This window comes from Sparus aurata, chromosome 9, assembly GCF_900880675.1.
Source record: "Sparus aurata chromosome 9, fSpaAur1.1, whole genome shotgun sequence".
Classification (NCBI taxonomy): Eukaryota; Metazoa; Chordata; class Actinopteri; order Spariformes; family Sparidae; genus Sparus; species Sparus aurata.
This window is the reverse complement of record NC_044195.1, coordinates 9,636,817-9,660,816: the sequence shown is the minus strand read 5'-3', so window position 1 is coordinate 9,660,816 and position 24,000 is coordinate 9,636,817. Positions and strand designations below refer to the sequence as shown.

The window sequence follows — 24,000 nt, the reverse complement described above, 5'->3', positions numbered from 1 at the left end:
TGTGTGATGTGTGAGGAGCACAGGCTGACAATTTAAGTCCTTCCTGATGCTGTGTAATGTGCCTGAAATCAATATTACCAATAATCATTTTTGGTTTTCATATAATTGTCATGATCTGCCAAATGTATGCAAAGTAACGTATAAAAAGCTTAAACGGATTGTTAATGCAATGCACTGTTTCACTTTTGCTGTTTCATAAGCAGACTTCTGAAAGTATCACTTCATGTCTGAACACAGTTACACCAACAATTATTATTGAATTATACACTGAATATACATTATACAGTGATTCAACAGCACCATCTCTTTCAGCCTTGTTATGTTTTGTCTTATAGGTCTTACCAACTAGAAATAATCAAACAACTGGATAACCTAAGTGTTACATGTTCTCCATGCAACAATATATCATATTTGCATTTTGGAAGTCGCTACTCCCGACGTCCAATTTACAGTAAATGCTTCCTAGTGTATTTGCTTAGGAAAACATGGACGCCTGCAGCAAATGGATGCTTATATGGAAATTCTATTAACTCGCTAAAGTTTCTGTCCAAGAGTTACAACTAAGTCCTTTTATTATGAGCTCCCAGTACAATGGAATGCAGCATAAAATAGCACGTTCAGCCTTCCCGGTAGCTTTAAGAGAAAATAATGTCACTACACTAATATGTGTGTCTCATATGTGCTAATATAGTTGGTAAAACTGAAGCCATGTCACACAGCTGTATTCAGTGTGTAAGATCACACCTTATGTTTTCTATGATTGCGTGTTTTGAGAAGTGTTAGAAGTTGAGTCACTGGATCCCGACAGTAAGTGGTGTCGCACTTCTTCCCTTTACTTACTGAAAATGATGAAGTTGTTGTTTCCACTTTTGCAAAACACTGAAAGTGGTTCGTAATGTGTCTCGATCTTGTTTAATTCACAAATGGCAACTTTGTGATCCTCCTACAGTGAAGAAAAGTCTGCTAGCCAGAGCTTTTTGTTGTTCTGTGGCCACTTTAGGAGGTAAACTTGTGATAGATTTCTGTGAAAACAAAGGGTACTCCATTCTTGCTAACAGGTATGGCATGTAAAAGTTGCCTGTTTGTTCTCCGTGCTGCATACATTGTTTTGTCCTACTTTAGTTTTTCTGTCTGAGCATGCCCAGAAATCAGGAACCTCACTCGTCACCCTTACTTAAACAGAATCAAGATGTAAATGGCTTGTCACACGTGGGCTCTCCTAGAAACATGTTTTCTTTAAAAATATACAACATCGCAGTTATTTTCTACCTGTAGCTGCTTCTTGACTCGTTCGTTCTTCTGCGCTTCGGTGATGCGCTCCTCTTCACTGCGGTGGCTGGTGACGCCCTCGCTGAGCAGCTCGGCGCTTGCCTCTGCGTTCGTTTCGTCGTGCTCGTCGTGTTCTGGGGCCGGCGGAGACGTCATGGCCGTCTTCAGCTCCTCCCTGGTCTTCTCCAGGTCGTCTTGTGCTGCCAGAGCCTGGAAAACAAGACACGTGTATTCAGATGATATTCATGTGTATAGACAGAAACAGACACTGAGGGCTTACAGATATGAATATATAGAGATATGGAAAGATGCGGATAGTGGAGATCAAACTCCACTGTCTGCTTTATGATAATATTCAGTGCAGACAAGCATTGAATAACAGATGTATTTCCTATTTTCCTATTACATGCTTTGTTAAAAACATCTCAGCTGGATATTCAAGGGATCTTCCTTTCCAAACAACGCCTCAGTTATCATCTCATACGCACACAATGACTTACAAAAAAATAGTTAACACTTTGAAAGAGACTACCGTATTTTCCGGACTATAAGTCGCACCAGAGTATAAGTCGCATCAGTCAAAAAATGCGCCATGAAGAGGAAAAAAACATGTATAAGTCGCACCTGACTATAAGTCGCAGGACCAGCCAAACTATGAAAAAAAGTGCAACTTATAGTCTGGAAAATACGGAATTTCAAATTGACAATTGACTGTTTCAATGTATGAACACCTCAATCCCGGGAAACTCCAATAATTCTTTTTTTTCTCTTTTACGTCATTCAACTAAACTGCCAGTGACTGAAACATAATCCCGCACTGTCTTCCCACCCAGGAAAACTTTGCTTTTTTTGTTGTTTTTAAAATAAAAGAACATTTTCCACATCCAGCTTTTTAGTAATTCACTTAGCCAGAATAATGCTTATATATAAAAAAAATCATTTTCCTTTTTTTTTAATAAAAAAAACTAAAAGCAGAGAATAATGAGCACATAAACACATCACATACACACACAGGGGTAGCATTACTTTGTGTTGCCATTCTGTTGCTTCATCTTCTTTTTTCCTCTTGGCCTCCTCAAGCAGAGCAATTTTGGCGGTGAACTCTGCTAACTCAGCGGCCTGTCAACAAAGACAACACGTGTTAGGGAAGGAATAACAGAACTGAGCTCAGTGTGGTGTCAAACCAACAGTCCCAAAACACAAAGGTATCTGCGCTGTACAGTCACATGAAACAGAACTAGTGACTTATTTGATGAACTGTGCTTTTTTTCTTTAATGATTTATTTATTTATTTGAATAGACCTCTACATTCACCATATGAATAAACCCAGAACAACATCATTTTAATACTGCTGGTTATGACTTTAATACACTGTATGTATATAAACAAAACGTATTTCTTTTACTACATATAAAAACAGTGTTTAGTGTGATTCTAAAAATTCACATTTTGTCACAAATAAATTATCAGTCCGAGAAGCAAAACACATAGATGGAATACAGTCATCGGTTTAACAAAAGCAGCTTTCCTACTGGCTGATACTTCATATTTCTCAATAAAAATAATTAACTGTATTACTTCAAGTTTGTGCTGTGCTTAGATAGTCCAGATTATTCCATAAAAAGCATGAGGACTCACTGATCACAACCCAGATCTCTGTAAACTGTAGAATTATTATTAATTGGTGGTGTGGTTTTGATTTATTTTGATTAAAAAGCTGCTTGAATTTACAATTCCTCATTCAATAATTAACTAAATATAAATCATTCCATTCAACATTTCTGTCATATTTGGTCCTAGATAGAACCAGACATAATGTTTTGATGGCAGGGTGACTGTTGGTTGTCGCAGCCTGACCTAAACCAAACCAGTGAATGTGGAGTTAGGACAGTGGCTGTGACTGATGTGAGTGCAGGTGCTGTACCAGCTGTTCCTGGTTCTTCATCTGGTCGGCAGCCTGCTGAGCCAGCGATGCTTTGGCTTCCTCGGCCGCCTGCCTCTCCTTCTCCAGCCGTTCTGCCTCCTCCTTTGCCCGCTTCCTCTCCTGCTCCAACTCCAGCGCCTTACGAGTCTGCTCCTCCAGCTCTGCGAGCACACACACGTTGTACATGTGACTTACAGACCACCTGAAACTGGTGCGACTACATGAAGCTGCCTCTTCTCATTGGCACACTGAAGCTGAAGTTAGTTTATAAATGGATGATTTTCTTTAGCCTCGCTATCCACCGTGCATACACACTGCTCTGTGTGAATTTATGCTCATTTACACACATCGAATCAGATTGATCAGTTTCATCAAATGTTTTAAAAGTACAACACCGCCATGTTTTCCGTTCAACTTCTTTATTTGTCAAAAGGATTATGGAAAAGCTGACATAATTTTCATTGCTGATGTTTAAATCATCCCTCAGAAACCTGGTGAAACAGCTGCAGTGTGTGAGCGTCACACACCGGGCTGTTAAGAGGAGGTAAACAGACGTCCTTTCAACTTTGGGAAATATCTAAACATGCAAATTAGGGAATGTTAGTGTGCTGGAGTTTCCAATTTGTTTTTTAATGCCTGAATAGTTTTCATTTTACTTCAATTTCAGTTGGGTTACTTGTGACTTTTTAGATTTTTTTTGTGTGTTTTCCACATAAAATGTTTGTTTAAAAAAAAATAAAAAAATAAAAATAATAATATAATATATATATATATATATATATATATATATATATATATATATATATATATATATATATATAGATATATATATATATATATATATATGTATGTATGTATGTATGTATGTATATATGTTTTTCTACTTAATCCTTTAACAAAAGAAGCTAAAGTTGTTAGATGGTTAGAAACACAAGAAATCCAAGAATTCTGCCAAAACAAAGAGTCCAAAACGATAAGGTAATAAATCGACAAAACTATGAATCAAGCTAGACATTCGAAGGCAACTTTCAGCGTCTTCTTGTCAAACAACTCTTTGAACTCAACTCTCTTCTAAAAGTCAGCTGTCTGTGGACACACAGGAACACACACTGTGCTGTGCTTGACGTCGGTGGAGTCGTACCTTTCTGAGCTCTCTGCGTCTGCTCTTCAATCTGCCTCAGCCTCTCGATCAGCTCGTCCTTCTCTCGCTCTATCCGCTCCTTCTCCTTCTCCGCATGCTCGCGCTTCTTCTTCTCGTTCTCCAGCTGCGCTCTGCAGAAAATAACACAGAATCAGCATTATCTGAATGTAAACATGTTACAATTCTAGGTGTGCATGTATTTGGTTTTGGTGACATTATTTCAGATATTTCTGATATGAGTAGCTTCATTATCCGAAAATATCTGGACACAAATCACACGATTTTCACATCTTAATAAAGTAGAAGATAAGGCACACTAAATGAGACTCCAGTCATTCATCTGATTCCATCGGTGTGTTTTTGTACTAAAAAAAAAAAAGATTTGGACAATAGAGGGTGGTATTTTCTACCATTGAGTGTAACAACAAGCCACCTCACCCATCCTACTAGTGTTAAATTACTCTATAGTTTTCCTCTAGTTACAGACAGTTTAACAAACCAGGCTTTGTTTTCCAATGAAACAGCAGCTGCTGTGCTACCAGATCCAAGCCTGCAGATGTGTAACAGGAGCTTGATGTTTGCAACGCAGCGACGCCCCCTGCTGCTCACAAAGCTTTATCCACCATCCTCCACGCTACAGATCAGTTTGTATTTGTTTATATGAAGCACCAAGCAACACACACTGGGTGCTGTTTCCTGAACATGGCTTTTTGACCTCTCTGCTGAAACCTCTGAAACTTCTTGTGTCATCATTGATACAGTGTCATTTTGATTGTGCCTGCTGTGCCTGGTACAGTGGTTTGACAGGAACAAACTGCAGGTGATGCAAATTAATGATACACAGTTTTTATTAAATGCATCTCCTCAAACTCAACACAACAGAAGCTGCATCACAATATGATCAATGGGTTTGCTCCAAAACCATTGATCTGTGACTGTGACTCCAGGGCCAGTGCTGTTCCCAGTGAATAATGCAGCAGAGTTCTTTATTCTACACTGGTGCAATGCCTTGGAACAGCTTTCAGATACACATCAAGTTGTTCATTATTAAAGTCAGGCAAGAACTTTTTTACTGAACAAGGAAAGAGATTTTTACAGTAATCAAAGCTGCAATGATATTGGTACTTTAGGTGTCCTTGGTATTTATTATGGGAGTAATTTCTTAAATTGTGACATTACTAAATAAAACCAATCAATCAGTCAATTAAATCAAAGTTTATATGGTTGGACGCTCCTGGTGGCCGATGGCCTACAACAGTACCCGCAGTCATCCATGTCTTGTGAGTAATTCTTGCAGCAGGAAACACTTCAGACCTCTGGTTTAATAAGCCATTATATTAAACTCCAGCCATTCAGGTGTGTACTGAGTTCTGCCCATCCATTATCTACAATGGTTTGTCCTCTGAATGGTCAGACTGGAACCAATCGTTGCTGAGTTCGGACGAGAGGCGGGGTATACCTTTGACAGGCTACCGGTCAATTACAGATTAATTGGATAAATGTTCCACATGTCAGGCTAGATTACTAGAGAGTAATTAAGTGAATGACAGAACAGGATGGCCGTAAACTGACAGCCAGCTGGATCACCGTGATTTTAACATTAGTTAGTTTACTGACTAATGAAGGACATTGTTATACTGACTTCAGTTTAATTTAGAAAATTATTAAAACAGATCAATTTGAACTGAAGGCCCTTCTTATTTTTTTTAACTCTTCTAAAAATGTAATATAACCTGTACAGATTAATTTCTAAAATCAGAGGTAAAGAAGCTGCAGTCTGTACGTGTGCCGTGGTACCAGAATATGTTCATTCTAACACTGCAAAAACAGAAAAACTACCATTTCTAGCAGGAAAACATGCTTTTATATTTCAACCTATAGTTATATTAGAGCAGGGGGTACTGTACCTCTCCATCTGTTTGTGGTGCTTCTCCTCTCTGGCCTGAGCCTTCATCTGCTGCACCTCGATGGTGTCGGGCTTCCTCCTCCTCATGTACAGCTCATGGTTCCCCATACACAACGCCAGGATGCGCTTGTTGATCCGCAACCGAGGGGCGTAGAACACAAAGTCCTGGCGCAGAGACAGAGGACAGATTTTATTTATTTTTATTATTTTTTTTTTATATTAAAAAAAAACATAAAAAATCACACATTGTACCAACACTTACTGGAGCTTTCTTGTCAATGGGTTTGATGACAAACTTCTTGTCGTTGAAGGAAATATTTCTGATCTCACTCCAGGGGAAACCAATCTTTGGTGACAACCTGAGGCAGCAGAGGGGAGATTTTTAATTAATGATTAAAAAGTAGATGAATGATTCAGTCGCTTTACTTATTTTTAAAAGCTGGGCATCTGAACAAAGCTTCTTTATTTGGTTGTTCACAGCTGTGCTGTGTATCACCAAAAGAGGGCGCTGTGGTCAAACAAATGCAATCCAAGGTCATCAGGGAGGTGGACAGTCTGCAGCTCCTGTTCTTACACCAGATGTAGTATAGCTACTGACAGGTGCAACACTTGATGACATACTTTGCAAGACAAAGTTATTGTTCTAATTTGTTGCTTTTGAAGGGAAGTTCAAACCATGAAATTTCAGATTAAGACACATTGCCACTTCATATAACTTCATAAGAGAAAAAGTAAAGTCAACGGCAATCAAGTCATCACTTACTGCAGCGGTGAATCGACTGCAGCAGTGACTCTTCCTAAAATAAACTATGTGAGAGGGCGTTATTGCTGTCACTGACAGTAACTTCTCTTGTGGTTTCACTTTCTTCCTCTTTATCATCAGTTCCAGTTTCAATGAGGTTTTGAGTGATCACATCAACTGGAGCAGTTCTCATCTGCTTAGCCTCATGCGCATATGGTCAGAAACAAGAGGGTAATCTTGTGCAGCAGAACAACAGGTTTTCTTTCTCTACTAATATTAATAATGATAATAATGATAATACATTGGACTTATATGGCACCTTTTTGAATACTTAAAGAAGCTTAACAAAGAACAACAGAGCAAAGAAAACAATACAAAGATGGAATAATCCATGAGAAGGGGAACAGAGCAGAGAAGGATGATGTGGCTGCAGGCAGTGCTGAAGAAGTGTGTTTTTAGGGATTTCTTGAAGGTGGCGAGTGAGGATGAGTCTCTGATGCTGGGGGATGGAGAGTGCGGGGTGTGTGAGAAGACAAGCAGCAGAATTCTGGATAGATTGTAGTTTCTTGAGTGTTTTGGACGATGAGCTGTTGATGAGACTACTTCAGTGGTCCAGTCTGGAAGTGGTGAATGCGTGGACGAGGGTCTCAGAAGCAGAAAGAGGAGAGGGTTGGACGATGGGCAGCGTTTTTGAAATGGAAAAAGGCTGTGTTGGCGATGTGTTTGATGGTCGAGGGAGAGGGCTTGATCAAACGTGACACCGAGGTTATGGACTTGGGGGGAAGGGAGCACGGTGGAGCCGGTTTGAGGAAGTGGGTTTGAAGTCAGGATTTCAATTAGATGATGCAGTTGGTGATGGTAGAGTGAATTGCAGAAGTGATGGCTTTGGGGGCGATGCAAAGCTGAACGTCATTGGCAAAGCGATGAAACTGTGAACTATTTTGGGAACCCTCAGCTTCATCTGGTGACCCTTGAAGGGCTCCTAACTAGACTAGACCGTACCAACCAGATCACATATGCTGGAAAAGAGTCCTGTCAAGCTTTGAATCCAAACTGTGTTACTAATTAATACTGAATATTGATGAGGTTTGAAACTGCAATGAATGAATCTAAGTAGCCCTCATTACTCTGTATGAATGATGCCACTGAGTTTGTATATAAGTGTATTGGCTGGTTACTTGTCTTCGTGCTCGTAGATGTTGAGTCCCAGGGCGTCGACGCCCAGCCACAGCTCCGTGCCCTTCTTGTTTTTGATTTCAAAGTAGTTGACACCGTACATCTCCAGGTCCTGAGCGATCTTCAGGTACTCCATCATCGCATCCTCTCTGCACACACACAAACACACACACGGAGAAAAAAATCCCATATGAACCAACTTTAAACACACGAGAAATGTGTCTTTGTCTTCATTATTCATGATTTTCAACACACACACACACACGTACCTGAGCATGCTTCTGTGTTCCTCATGCCAGGTCTGTATTCTGTCCTCCCATTGCTCCTTTGTCAGCTTGTGTTGCTCCAGGACTCTGCAGGACAACAAGGACAGTTATAGACTGAACTCATAATACCATGACAACCGTGTTTTCCAGTGTGGCTCAGGAGCAGAGTTGTCTGTTACTGACATGTTTGCTGTTAGTTCTCCAGCTGAACATAGTAAAGTAAACCGTGATCTGGGTTGATACTCGATTGTGATTAACTCCTGCTGTATGGACATCTACGGAGCTGCTGAAATATTCCCATTCAAACTGTCTGTCGCTGTTCTAAACGAATGTGCTTTTATCCTGTATTCAGTATGAACATCTCATTTACAACGCTGGTGTCGTCCTTCAGTCGATCATCCTCTGAACACCACAGGATGGTGACTGTAACACAAGTTAGTTAGGAGTTCATGGACTACAGTGTGGCCTCCACATCATCCTAACAATGGACACCTTTCTAGATGTTAACCCTTGTGTATATAAGTTTGTATTTTATTACAGTATAAAGTTCGTATAGTATACTGGTATACTATAGTACAGTTGTACAGCGCAGTACAGTGTGTATGTATATGTGCTGTACCTTTGTGGCAGTAGCCGGTCAGAGGCCAGGTAGCCAGGCTTGTGAAGGTCTTTGCTGTAATCTCCATACTTGGCCTGGACAGCGTAGGAGGCCACCAACACGGCTGTCTCTGGGGGACAGTAGTTCTCATCATTCAGAATGGCCTCTTTCACCTGCCAGGAGGACACACACACACACACACACACACACACACACACACACACACACACACACACACAGACAGACGCGGTCAGTAGTAGTCTGTAGTTTAAACTTCAGGTGGTTTCCATGCTGAGATGATTAGTGTTAGTAAACCTGAGATATAAATATATAAAGCAGCAGTCTGCACGTGTGGAATATATAATATATATGGGACATTAAAACATTAGTCCAAATCTTCTGGCTGTTTGACTAGCAGGAATACATTTTCACTTTTCTTTTATTTAAAAAAAAAAGAAAAAAAGTGAAAATGAATGTCACCAAGTATAATCTGTTTCCTAGCTGTCTTTGTTCAGAAAAAGAATACACGTTTCCAAACACTGAATGCTAAACTCAAGCAGAACTTTGTCTGATACATTACAGTCTAAAATTGGCAGCATTTTGATATAAATTAGGAAGTAAAACCACACATTAAATTTCATTCCAGCTTTATTACTTGGCAGTTGCCAAATTCTCATCTAGAAGAGGCCAAAATCCTGCTCACAGAGTTGTAAGTCATAGCCCAGTTTTCCACCATATGTCAACCTCACGGTCGTGTGATTTCAGTCGACCTAACCACCAAAGCATCTTGGCAGGCTGAGTGATCTCTTGGTCGTTCAGTACCTGCAGGAAGAAGAGCTTCTGTGTGATCTCCTGGATGAGCTCCTCAGAAACATCCTCTGGGAAGAACTTTGCTCTGAACTTGAACTGCAGAGGATTCTCCTTCTTCACATCCTGCTGGGTCACCTGGAGAGCACACACACACACACACACACACACACACCACATTTTTCTCTTACCCTTCACATGTCCTCACAGTATGTAAACATATAAATAAGTGATCAAAATCTGTGTCTTCATTTAAAACAAGATTAAAGAGACATAAATAGATAAACATGGTTTACTGCTGCTGGTTTCAGACACACAGGATTAAAGCTTGGACCAAACTGAATATTAAAGTGAGATCATACACACACAGCTTTCTAGCATGATACAGTCCAAACCACAGGGGGATAAGTGTTTATCGCAAACAGGCTTTCAAAACCGTCATATTTTCAAGTTTTGGGAATTTATTTATTCACACGAATCATGAATGAACACATGAATGGAAGATGAACTAGTGAGCAGAAAGTCTTTGACTGGTTGTGTTTAGAGTCTCTTACCTTTTTATTGAGTTTGAGCCATGTGACGTAGCCTTTACTGTCTGTGTACTGCAGGCCGAAGAACCAGACCTCCCTCAGACCCACCGTCTTCACCACCTGGAACCACACAAAGGATTTTCATCAGGCTTTCAGTTGAGCTCATATAGAAAAGCTTCCCTCGAACATTTCTTTGGAGTTTTATGATTTATTAAGACAAAACTCTCTATGGGAAAGCTTTATGACTGGTTGACTTCATTTTTCACATTGATTTAACACCCTGTGAAGACATAATCACGAGCAATCCATTGAGGGAAACCACAATGGTCGCACTCAATACCTGCGGCAGGAGGAGGTAAAGCCTGTGCATCATCTCATCGCTGTCATTTATTGACAGTAATTATGTGGAGGCATTACAGTCTCTTCTGTGGAATACTGATAATTAAACTCTGCATGCGTTAGCGCTTTAAGGACCATTTTCTTTGGCTTTCCACACAGACAAAGGCTGAATGTCACACCAAACGGACCGAATGTCTAGTGCACTGTCCAGAAGCATGTGAAAACCAGAGCCATGTATAAAGACAGCCAAACCTCACACCCCTAAAGCAGAGCAGTGTCTTCCCTCCGGCTGTGAGACTCCTGAATTCTTCATCTCTTCACCTCGTCTGATAAAATCCGTTTTTCATTTTGGTGACTTATTATTTAGTCATCCATTTTTATGATTCTGTTTTATAAGCGACATTAAAGTGACCACAGCCATCATTTTGATGTCAGTCCTGGTTAAATAATCCTAATGAAATGATCTTGATTACTGTAATCGGTTGCTAAGACAGCGTCCACTCCTCTGGAGAGACTTTCCACCAGATCTCTGAACATGGCTGCAGGGACTTCCTTACATACAGCCACAAGAGCAAAGGTGAGGTCCTCCTCTGATGGCGGGTGATGAGTCAGTGTCCCAGCTCATCTCACAGATGTAAGCCATGACTCTGTATGCAGGCAGTTAAAGTAAACCATTTCTTCACGGACCTGGCTTTGTGCGAGGAGCTTTGTCATGTTTCACAAATTTGGCAAAACACTATCGTCTAAAATACAACTATATGCTTTAAACAGGCTTAGCACCAAATGTACATACAATTATGAGGACACAGCATTAACTATATAAATGTAGACCAACGCAAAGTGTGTAAACCTGCATTCTTTCTAATAGTGAGGTGACTCTACTGGTCTCAAACAGATATCTGATTGCATATTAGCTTGTGAGAAAATGACCCTTCTTCTCACTTGGCTTAATTATGGCTAAATTGTGATACAAAATAGATCAATATATTGAAATCTCCTCGAAATCTACTTCATAAATGCCAGGACAGGGTGACAAAATGAATCATCAAAATATACTTGATGAAAGAACTCAAGATCTATATTGCAGGGATGATTATTACACAATGAGAATCATCAGCAATGTGGATATAGTGACAAAGAGGGAAAACACAAGTATTAGAACAAGTGGAACCGTCTGGTAAGCTCAGAAAATGACATCACTTTACTGTAATGAGCCTTTAAAACCAGGGGAGGACAACACTGATGTTATATCATGATACAAAGAGATCCAAAATCTGAGAAAAAATATAGTCTCATATCACCATATATGTATATCACAATAAAATCCCATTAAGAGTACAATAAATGAAGGGCGCGCTTTAAGGCAAGGCTAGTTTATGATAGATGTTGTTACCACAGTGTGTCCTCGGGTTCTCAGTCAGATCTAATCAAGAAATCCCCCCCAAGCTCCACCCTGTCATCTAAATATGGTCACTTCTGGCTCCAAAAAACACAAGATGGTGATGACCTCTAAAGGCCTCTAAACAGCGGTCCACAAACCTATGTGTGTCATCACAGTGTGTTGGGATACATCCTTCCACTGACTTTAGAGTGTATTTCAATTTAGACTTACTGTCTATGATTAATAGATGTTGAGGCAGCATACAAACAGAGTAACAACATCAGGACAGCTCATCTGATGGGAAAACTGCAAGGTAACAGTTTTGTGGTGCTCATCCAGCCCCCGCTGTTCTTTCCTCTATCCGTTCCCTCTCATCTTTTCTCCTTTTTTTTCTCTCCCCTTCAAGTCTGACTCCGTCCTCCCTCCCTACTCTCTCAAACGTTCCCACACACTTTGTCATTCACAAACTGTTGTCCCATTTACAGAGAGAGAGCGAGAGAGAGAGAGACAGTCCCTGAGGGGATGCGGGTGCTTACTCAGACTCTAATGTGATTTACACAGTCAATACGACGGCACTCACTGACATATAATTAACTCTCGCTCAAGCTCAAGACACAGAAAGACATGCTCACATAAACACGTTAAAAGCCCATGTGTATCAAATCATCACAGGCATAAAGAAAGGCAAGCCGTCCAAAAAACGTTGGTGCAGTAGTAACTGTAAAACCAATCACAGCGCGCGCACACACAGACACAGACACACACATACACACAGGGCCTCCAGTGGGGCTGGGAATGCGGTATGCAGAGGCAGCTATGCGGATGCTGAGAGCTCAGCATGCAGATTTGGGGTTGCGGGATGAGAGAGAGGGAATAATAAGTGGAGGAGTGGAGAGGAAAGACGGGGAACATAAGAGGGACAGAAGAATTAGGCTGTTGGGGCAACTGTGGTGTTCATGCAGACAACTTACAAAAGTGTGTGTGTGTCCATCAAAGTGTTCACGCCCCTGAGGGCTTACACTCTGGTGTTTGGGCTAGTTTGATTAAAAAGCTTTCCTATCTCGCTAAGTGTGTTCATCTGTGCGTGTGCGTGTGTGTGCGTGGGAGAGTGAGAGAGAGAGAGCTTAGGGGTTATATATTTAGCCGGACAGCCTCTTTATCAATGGACGCCCTCTCTTCATTCATGTGAATGTGCACCATTTAAAAATGGAACAGCTTTCAGGTCCAACTGAAGGCTTCTTGCATGACTCATTACCTCACAGCTCACCCGTCACTCCTGGACTGTATGTGACCTCAACACGCTGCAGCGGAGTGACCACAAGGAGACAACAGCGCATGTGCATGCTGAAGAAATATAATTAGCAGAAGCTGTTAATCCTGAATCAGTCCGGGTTTGTCAGCTTACAAGCTCCGGAAAACTTGATGTGTTCCTTTAGGATGTCACATGATTTCAGCAGAGGCTTCCTGTATGTTTGCTCACGCTGGTGATCATTCTGTGTCGTTTACATCCAGGGGGTATCTATTTTACCTCCATTTATTTTTAGTTGACGATGGACAAATGACACTGCACACCGTCATCCACCACCGGGTTCTATCATTATGTCATTACTTCTACACCTGTCAGCTCTCCTCGCCTATCCCCGAGTCAAGCCTGTGTAACAAACCCTTCTCACCATCTCTTAATCTGTTGATTATTTTTTTTGTGTGTGTATAGAATATCAGACATTTGTGAGAAACTAGTTCCCAAGGGCCAAAGGACGTCAAATAGCATGTTTACTCCGACCAAAGTTAAATCTTCACTTTTGAATTCTGAGAACCTGCAAATATTTGGTGATGCTGTTTAACAAGATGCTTAAATCAATCCAAGTCTCTGTCAAATAACTTGATTGATCAACCCAGCACTCACGGGACAGTTTTTCACAACAGCTACTGCTCTAAGAAAAGTATGGTTCCACAATGCTACTTTGAAAGACTTTCCTCAAAGAATCTCTTTGTTAAGAGAACGTTTCTTTGGGTTCTCCATACTTAACCTTAATTTGTTCTCATTTAAGTTGACTGATGGTGGGTGAGGGCATGAAATCATAATTAAAACCAATAACTTTTCTTCATAGTTGTGTTGGAGGGGTTGGCTAGCTAATTCACAATATAACAAATAAATACAAAACCCTTCTAACACAGATACCGCTAACTATTCAGGTGGAAATGTTGCTAACTCATGTTCTGCAATCTGACTTGTTTTCTATGTTTCTGCTTTCCAGTGACACACAAACACAGCCGAGGGCAGTGAGGGGGAGCAGGTGCTGCTGCTGGTGAGACTGAGCTTGTTTCGTTAATGCTATTCATCTGTCATCATTAAATCAAGGCCTGCGCTACTTTGCTTGCAATCGGGGTTGCAGTCAGCACTAAAGCTTCATACTTACCTTAACGCTAGTTAGCAATAGCCTTAGCCAAGGTGTGGTGAAGTAAGCAGGCTCACTAACACAAATATTCAAAAAAACACAAGGCTACCTTTACAGTAGGAGATTTGAAGATAGTATTTTTGATATCACTTGCATTTGCTGTAGTAAACTATGTTGTTAAATTGCCACCTGTTTTCATAAAGTTCATTCAGCTAACCCTCAACATCAGCATAATGTCAAACTTAGCTCCCATTAGTTGTTAAATGTTAGCAAAATAATATGTCTAGTAAAGTCAATACTCCTCCTAATTCACCGATTCAAGTATCACAGTCATTCTTCCCCCTTACCAACAACTCATGATTTACTCTGATACGACAGGAGTGTTTTCAGGCCACTCAGACTTGTCCTGTGCAGGATTAAAGCTTGTCTGTGGCTTGATCTCGTACTATAAAGCAGAACAGAATCAAAAGAGCAAGAGCGAGTAAAAAAACTGAAAACAAAGATTCTCTCTTTCATGCCGTCTTCCTCCTCTTCGTCACCACAACCTCAACAAGCCTTCCAGCCTGACATGAAACAATGCTGAAAGCTGCCCTTTTACTTCCCAGACACACATTCACACACAGACCCACACCATCCACCCAGCACTTACATCCACGGTCTCCTGAGAGCCGCCAGTTCAGACAATGAGCACTTTGTGCGTCATCTTCGTACAGAACCAGTACCGACCCAAACCCGGCCCAGCACCCACTGGCACACACACGCACTCACTTTCGGTATTGCTTTTCATTAGGATTGGAAACAACAAACAATGTGATTCTTCCCCCCGGCCACAGAGGTCCCTCTGAAAGACCAAATGTGAAGTTGAATTCTGACTCTCTCCTCCCGCCCGGTGACAGATGTATATTTTGCACTCTTGTCACTGCTGTATCGTCCTCACAACTGAACTGAATATGAATCATGCTGACAGCATGTGTGTCTCATACCTGGTCGAAGAGCTGTTTGCCTGTTGTGTTGGGCTGGATGGCAAACTCCAGCTCAGCGTCCATGGTGGTGACGCGCACATTGATCTGCAGAGAAGAGGAAAATAACACATCAGTTAGGTTTATCATTCACATAAACATGCTCTCTCTTTCCTGCTACACGGTTTAAAGTTCATTTTTATTTGTTCATTATTTAACTTCATAACTACAACATTTGTACAGTGACTATTTGAAAAATGTATATTTGAAATGCTGAATTCAATGGCAGCATGACGTGGCACTGGGAGTCACACACACACGCACACACACGCACACACACACACACACACACACACACAGAAACATACAGCATGTAGTCCGATGATTCAGTAGTTCTGAACCCAGTGAACTTACACTATACAGGCTGACTGGAGAAAACCTGAATCCTGAAATTGTAGGGCTTTGTACAGAGAATGAGTCATGATCACTGGCTTTGAATGGAGAGGGTGGAAAAATATCTTTAAAAAGCCATTCAAAAGAAATGAATACTGAAGTGAAAACAGGAGATTAACAGTGAAATGAAACAGTAGAAATGTTAAACAAAAGGCGAAACAAAATGTGGAGACGTAAACATTGTTTCAAAGTAAAAGATGGAAAAAATATAAAGAAGAAATGTACAACAAACTGTGCAAAGGAGTGAAACAACAACCCTCAAAATGTTAAGAAAAATTGTGAAATAACTTCAAAACGTGTGATGGGAGAGTCGATAACAAAATCTAAAGGAAAGGTTTACAAAATAAAGAACAAAAACTGGGGAAGAAGTAGAAGTAAAGCCTGACCAACTGTGACCCTCTGCTCACGGGACAGCCGGTGCCAGCACTGTGTCTTCCTAGTCAGACTTCTATAAATATGCCTAACACATAGTGCACGTACACACACACACACACACACACACACACACACACACACACACACACACTCTGTGTTACAGCCAGTGTCCATGTAAGGCTCCGGCTGTTTACACTGCTCCTCCTGCCAGGAAGCCCAGAGAGGAAGTCACTTTCACTTCACTCTAATGAGGGGAAATTATCAGGAACTCTACTGAGCGTTTGCAGCAGCCTACTAAAAATACCTTCCCACGCAGTCATGTTTAACATAAAAAGACTGTCTGTGAGATGACAGACAAGAGAGATGGCCACGCAGAGCGAACACAAAGACAATGACATCTGCTCTAAGAAGCACTTCAACTGGCTCTTCAGGCTCCACAGGCCATCTGCACTTAAACACCTCAGGAGTGAAAGTTTGCACCAGAACAGCCATTTGGCGAATGTGTCATTTCTGAGGCAAGCCGATAAACGATGTCCAAATGGACGGGGCTGAGAGGGAAAAAACATCACCACATGCCACGTCATGAGTGATTGGGAGAAAGGATGAATCAACCAGTGCTACAGATGAATATCACAGCTTATTCAAATCAACGCAAACATCTGCCGCTATTTCACACACTTCAACTTCTTCTCAGTTTAGAATACTTACTTCTAAATGCAGTGTGCATGTCTTATTTTCAAACTCATTTGCAGTTTTTTTTATCTTTATCTTTTATCTTATCTTTCTCAATAAGATACTGGGCTCCTACTGTACACTTCATTGTTATGCTCAACTGGCAAACTTGTTATTTCTGTGGTCATTTTCAATCGTAACTGTAACATTCAAAGACATATAGTGGTTGTGACGTACCCTTTCTAGTATTCTAATGTTTCTGCTGTGCTCATTTCAAGCACTCTGTTTGCTCTGCTAGAGTCTCTGATATCTAACCAACAGCGACGTTTGTGGCACACAGGTGAAGCAGTTCTCCAACTTAAACCGAAACTCTCGCTAAAAAGCAACCGAGGCTTTATTTGGGATTAAATATGAGTCAAACCTTCGTGTAAAAGCATAATTACGGCGAAAGAGGCACTTTTAAGATTTACCGTAGTTTCGGTTTTTGGCACGTTAATTTTGAATGGGAGAGCTAGGGGCACGACATGCTAGCATCAAAAACGCTATTTTTAAAACACTAAGAAGGCTCGACACAACATGAAACTTTGCTCGTAGCATCACTAGGGTCTCTACACATGAACAAGAGCATTGAGAACATTGTTTGTGTACACAGAGTTTACTAAAAAGAAGGTTTTTGAACTACTCACGTTGGTTGCTGAATCTCCTGCGTCGCCGTCATGGCAGACAAAAAGTGTTGATCCCCGAGTGCGACCTGACAGGCAGGAGAGTAACGGTGAACCGCTCCTCAAGCGTGCCTGTCAGGTCGCACTCAGGGATCGACACTTTTTGTCTGGCGTGACGGCAACGCGCAGGAGATGCAGCAGCTAACGTGAGTAGTTCAAAAACCTTCTTTTTCATAAACTCTGTGTACACAAACAATGTTCTCAATGCTCTTGTTCATGAGTAGAGACCCTGGTGATGCTATGAGCAAAGTTTCATGCTGTGTCGAGCCTTCTTAGTGTTTTAAAAATAGCGATTTTGATGCTAGCGTGTCGTGCCCCTAGCTCTCCCGTTCAAAATTTACGTGCCCAAAACCGAAACTACGGTAAATCTTAAAGGTGCCTCTTTCGTCGTAATTATGCTTTTACACGAAGGTTTGACTCATATTCAATCCCAAATAAAGCCTCAGTTGCTTTTTGGCGAGAGTTTCGCTTTAACGTTAGTGAAAGTGCTATTATTATAAGAAAGCATCAAAAATTGTGACTGTGTAACATAATCTACATACACACATTCATCAGTGTGAATACTGTAATGAACGAGCTCCTCTTAGGCCTGTTTTCACTCTCTCTGCACTCTATTTGCTTATTTGTTTTTCGATGGTGATTTTATCCCGAAGCTGAAACAGAAGTTGAACTCAAAAATAGGCGCATGATCTTGAATTATTCATGATGATAAAATAAGTAGATGTTTTATTGCCACTGGGAAGGCAGCAGTGAGGTGACATGGAAAAAATAAGAATCCAGGCGCAAGAACGAAAGTCGGTAAAGAAAGGGATTGTGGGAGTTGCGTGCAGTCAGGTGTGACTTCACAGTCACATATCAGCATCTGGAAACTTCATTCAGGACTGCTGCTACGACGACCTGCATGCCGATTGTGAAACTTGAATTCCGACAATGACGTAATGACGTGTGTGAGTGCGTATCCGTGTGTGTGTTTGTGTGTATAATGTTGCAGCAAGAAATCACAAGAACACCGGGCTTCAAACCAGCAGCAGTGCTCGTGGAAACCAAACCAGCGTCTGACCGCAACCCCTCCCTGTTCACAGCACCGGACTACACACACAAACACACTTATCTGAGTGTGTGTGTGTGTGTGTGGTTGTGTGTGTATTATCCTATCCCACTGCAGGTGTGATACATTAGGCTGTTCTGTGCTGCAGTAAGCAAACCAACACTGTCCTTGAGAAACCCTGATGGAGAGCGAGAGACCCAAAGAAAAACATAGAGAGAGAGAGAGAGAGCAGATGAGAAAAGGGCAACAATGGTACAGTTAAAACGTGCAACCTGCCTCAGGCACAAAACTGCTGCATCAGCAGTGCCTGTGTGTGTGTGTGTGTTTGTGTATGTGTGTGTGTGTGTGTGTTATTCAGGTCACTTGAGCCATCTATAAGTCTGCTACATTCTGTCTGCTTGTTTCTTATGATTGATGCGCTCCGTTCACCTCAGGCGTTATCTGTCTATCTGTCTTTGTCTTCCTCTCTCTCTCTCTCTTTGTCTGTCTCACACACACACACACACACACACACACACACTCGCGCAAAGCATGTTCTTCAGACAAAAGCAACGGCACTCTACCCCCAACCATGCCTTCTGTACACACACACACACCGCAATGTCTTTGCAAACAAAAGAAATGGCAAATATTTTTATTTGATAGTCACATATCCAAACTGATTATCTCTAAAGCTGCAATTATTGTCAATTAATCTGTCGTCTTGTTTGGTATATAAATTGTCAGAAAATGGTGAAAAACATCAATTGGTGTTTCCCAAAGACCAAGATGACGTCCTCAAATGTCTTGTTTTGTGTTACATTCACATTCAGGAGGCTGGAATCAGATCATTTAGATTTTTCTTCCCTAAAACGCAAACCAATTCAATGATTATCAAAAAGAGAGAGGTATTCTGACCAAACCTCCCTTCAGTTTAAATAAATCCATGACACGACTGTAGTGAAGTCATGAATGAAGTTTTATAACTAGGTTCGGGAACAAAGACCACGCCCCGAACTCATCTCATTTCCGCCCAAAACATATTTAAGCACACCTCATCCGTTCACTCCCTCTTTGACTAATTCTCTACATCCCTCCCTCCCAATCCCCTTCTCTCTTTTTGTTTTCTCTCTCTTATCCATATACAGGAACCACTGGGTCTCACGAAGAGATTAGAGACGGTTCCCCCACTTAGCGTCTCAACACCCACTACGTTCCTCCCGATCATCTCGCCGAACTCCCCCCTCCATCCACTCATCCTACCAGGTTCTCTCCCTTTCTTTCAACCCTCACCCGTCCTTCCCTCGACCCCTTCCCCATCCCTCGACCCCTACCCAATCATCCCTTCATCCTTCCATCCACTCCATCCCTCGACCTTTTCCCTCCCAGTATCTCACATATGTCCATTACGAGTAATACATTTCTGTTCGTATTCCAAACAGCCTTTGGCGTGGTCTTTGTTAGTGAATTGAAGATATTCATGCTGTTCATGCTTCCATTTAACCCTGTTTGCTTTAACGTGTTGCTGTCCTCGTACGAGTACTTATGAAGAAGAAGACAGGTTTGGCTTTGTGTGTGTTCCACATTTGATAAAGATAAAGAAGGAATAGTGAGTTTAGGTCACCTCATCTTCTTTCATTGTTTCATTATTTTCCTTTTGTTATCTGGTTCACGTCATTGTCTCCTGCAGGCCTTTCTAACAACCTGCCGTTTAAATGATTCAGGTGCTGACTATAAGAAAGGCTTCTTAATATTTCCTTCCTCATGTGACACATGCTCTTATATTTGGAGTGCCAGGATTGCAGAAACTGTTTGGACAGTAGATGTTGGGAAAGTATGAGAACACAACCATATGGGAGTGGTGGCGTGTGTAATGTGTGTGTGTGTGTGTGTGTGTGCCGCAGCAAGGCAGACATCTGTGTGTATGTATGGGAGTGAAGCCATATGGTGACCTCTCACACACGTACAACATGCACACACAATATGGCTGTTTTTGTGAATGCATCATAACAGGTCATGTGTCTCTGTGCTGCTGATAAAGTCGCCATAGCAACAGTCCTTGTGGCTGATTTTAATGTGATTTTCCACAAAGCCTCGTGGGCTTCTTAGAGAGGGACTTAACACTTGACAGGATGACCTGGAGAGGATTGACTCCTCAGAGGTGAGATACAGGCGGACAACAGCAACGAGAACATCGAATCTGTAGTTCAGTTTGTCGGGGCTGCCTATTCCATTTGTTTAAATCATCTCTTAATTTGACAGTTGTTTATATTGTATTCTTATTTTGCATTGATACATCCTTGTGTCCAGAAATAAAATCAGAAGACAGAGAGAAAATGGTCAACATGACTTACTAAAGATAATGTAATGCCCTCAAATTGCTTCTTGTTTGAGTCCAAAACTCAAATATATTCAGTTCTAAATGAAAAGCAGCAAATCCCCACATCTGAGAAGGTTATGTGACACAAAAAGATGTACAGAAAGTGATATCAAGGATTTTTTTATATTTTACTCTCAGCAAGTTTAACATTAAAGCATTAACAACATAATCTCTGTAGATTTTATGCTCATATCCTAAATATACATCACACACGCTGTTTATGGTCCTTACTAAAACAAGGAGTTACTTTCTTTTAAATGTCGGTCTCAGCAAAATAACACGACCGAGGGGAGAAAGCAAACACTAATCATGAAAACACTCTGCAGCTCTATGCAGAGCTAATAACATCAAGTTTCTTTGTGCAATGCAGTAAAAAGAGCTCCTCTGATACAATGTGCTGGTGTCTGTGGGGGGGGGAATTGTGTGTGAATGTGTGTGACTGCACACAGATACAGAGTGGGAGCAACATGTCTTCTAGCTGATAGCAACAAAACGTTAGCAGATAAAGCAGGCGGCCTGAGCCTGACTGCTGACCACAGTCCTTCACTCCACTGCTGGCTGACTGATACCGCTCACACCCTCTTCTGTCTGCATGTGTCAGGGACATACAAATATCATTTTGTGTAACATATACACAAAAAGATACCAATATGGTATCTGCAGTCCTGTACTACAAGTAATCCATTAGTTATGATCACTGCTGCCTCTGCGTATGCCACAGCACTCACTGCTCAGACTGCTGCAAACACCGCCAAGACCAGCACAAACATCAGTACTACAATATTCATCATGGAAATCTACTTGCACGGATAACATAATCAAGTTCAGCTGGGAATCATTTAATATTAATTATTATTATCATTATTATTTACAGGGATGCAGTGAGTTCTCTGCTTTCAGGTAGGTTTCCAGAGCGGATCAGGAGTACTGTCGGTGTGTTTTAACTTAACATAGTTATACAAATCTTCACACTGAAAGGGGGGTTCAGTGTCTTATAAACAACCACTCCTATCACACAGCATTTTACATTAATGATATCAGGACCTACTACAGAGGTGTTATCAAGTATTGTTATAGTTGTTGTTAGAGTACAATTATTATTTTGACACTAGGGTTTAAGTTTAGGCAACAAAAAAAACGTGGTAAGTTTCGGAAAGGTAAGGACAGACCCTTTCACAATGTTCAGCACATGTAAGAACGAATAACTTCTTTCATGTGCAAATATTTCTGGTCTTTTTTCTGAATTGCGAAGCTGCGACATAACAAATATATGATCGGTTGGTTGCAATGACGGTCCTGGAGCGACACCAGCACAGATCATGCCCCTCTCACTTATAGAGCTTTTAGGAAATTGAGCCTTTTCGCCATTTTACATCTGCTTGACATCATTGTTTTCCCTTTTTTGTCTGAGGATAATTTTGACATATGTTTTGAAAATGTCATGACCTCCGGAGTGACAGCAGGACTGTGAAATAATCAAAAACAGAAATGTACAAATTGGTATGAGCCACACAGGTGCGAGCTACTGCGAAGCTTCCATAAACAATAGAGGGAAATATTTATTTGTTGGATTGTTTTTATTAAGATACATGATTTTGCAGTGTAAAAAGCTGCAGAGCTGCAGAGCCAAATCTTTCCCCGTGAGGCTCTGTGGAATACTGAGCGTGCGCGTCTGTCTCAGTGTGGCTGGCTGTGTTTACCAGCATCCTCCATGCCTCCGTGTTATTCATAACAACCAGTGACAGCTAAATAGTAGGCTAGTGTGTACAGGCAGAGGCCGCCCACGCAACACGGCCCACCTGTTGATTGTGTTTGTGTGTGTGTGTGTGAGAGACTCAGACAGCCATAATTAAAAGCTGTTGGTAGCTAAGCCGGTTAACAGAAGCTTTAAAGGCAACCAGGGCGACACTGCCTTTTTCACCTTTTCTCTTATCGGTTTTCCATCATCCACTCTTTACACTCATCTGCTTAACATTTCCCTCCCTGACACTCTTCCTTTCTTCACCTCCGCTCCTCTCTGTGTCCTCCGCCACTCGTTCTCTCCTCACCTCTCCTCTTTTCAGCCCAGGCTTTTCCTCGTCAAAACACTTTCCCGCGCCACGCTTCTATTTTAATTAGTTTAGTCCTGGCACATATTAATTTAAGCATTTATCAGTCTTGTTTTTTTTTGGCTTGTTTCATAAAGGCTGTTACGAACAGAGGGCATCAAGGATGTATGAGAAAATCCATCAGCACAGTGTCAGACCACACAAGTCCACTCAGTCCTGGAGCCGAGAGCAGCACATCTTTTTCTTTCACAGATCTGTGGGCTGGCTTGGATCGGAGCAGGAGGAGTAAAAAGAATACATCTCTATGCAAGAATGACGAGTGATAGGCAGCACACAAGTAATAATAATAATCAGGGCTTTCAATATAACACGTTCATTTTAATTAATTCATTACAGAAAAAAATAATGTGTCTGAAAATAGCGCAGATTAATCGTGCTCTATGACGGCCCGCGACCTTACGTAACTGAACACGGCACAAAGCGGCGTGCTGATGGCCCCATTCCCTTCTTTCAACACCAAGTGTTTCAGAAACATTTATTTTCCTTGGGTGGGTAAAACCTGTGGTGTACATATATATATATATATATATATATATATATATATATATATATATATATATATATATATATATATATAACAGCTGCCCAAGTATGTCTGCCGACCCACTTCAGCATTTTACAATTTTTGGAATCTGTCAGCAGGAAACACGCCATCGGTGAACAGTTAACTTGTGGACAATCTGCCCTCGCTCTTACCCTCCTGTCAATCTTGCTCTGCAGACAGAAAGAGACATTCCTCCTGTGACTGTGAGGCGACCGCTGCTATTTACTGCAGGGCTACTTACGCCGTTGTTTTGTACAAACTTGTGAGTGTACCTGCCATGT

General features: G+C 41.3%; 1 protein-coding gene across 4 annotated transcripts in view; it reads right to left on the bottom strand.

Moving 5' to 3' along the window:
- The window catches only part of LOC115588510 (radixin), a 44,445-nt gene that overhangs the window by 1,199 nt on the left and 19,246 nt on the right, over positions 1-24,000 (bottom strand). For 3 of the 4 annotated variants that reach the window (XM_030429155.1, XM_030429156.1, XM_030429157.1), the window contains 12 exons: positions 15,463-15,546; positions 10,385-10,480; positions 9,846-9,968; positions 9,045-9,196; positions 8,429-8,512; positions 8,162-8,308; positions 6,504-6,600; positions 6,243-6,406; positions 4,336-4,466; positions 3,195-3,355; positions 2,296-2,388; positions 1,270-1,479 (listed from right to left, as the gene is read on the bottom strand). In XM_030429155.1, coding sequence (XP_030285015.1) covers positions 1,270-1,479; positions 2,296-2,388; positions 3,195-3,355; positions 4,336-4,466; positions 6,243-6,406; positions 6,504-6,600; positions 8,162-8,308; positions 8,429-8,512; positions 9,045-9,196; positions 9,846-9,968; positions 10,385-10,480; positions 15,463-15,546 — 1,542 coding nt within the window. Of the gene's footprint in view, positions 1-1,269; positions 1,480-2,295; positions 2,389-3,194; positions 3,356-4,335; positions 4,467-6,242; positions 6,407-6,503; positions 6,601-8,161; positions 8,309-8,428; positions 8,513-9,044; positions 9,197-9,845; positions 9,969-10,384; positions 10,481-15,462; positions 15,547-17,624; positions 17,661-24,000 lie in introns of those variants that run through there. The other variant, XM_030429158.1, reaches the window with a different exon arrangement.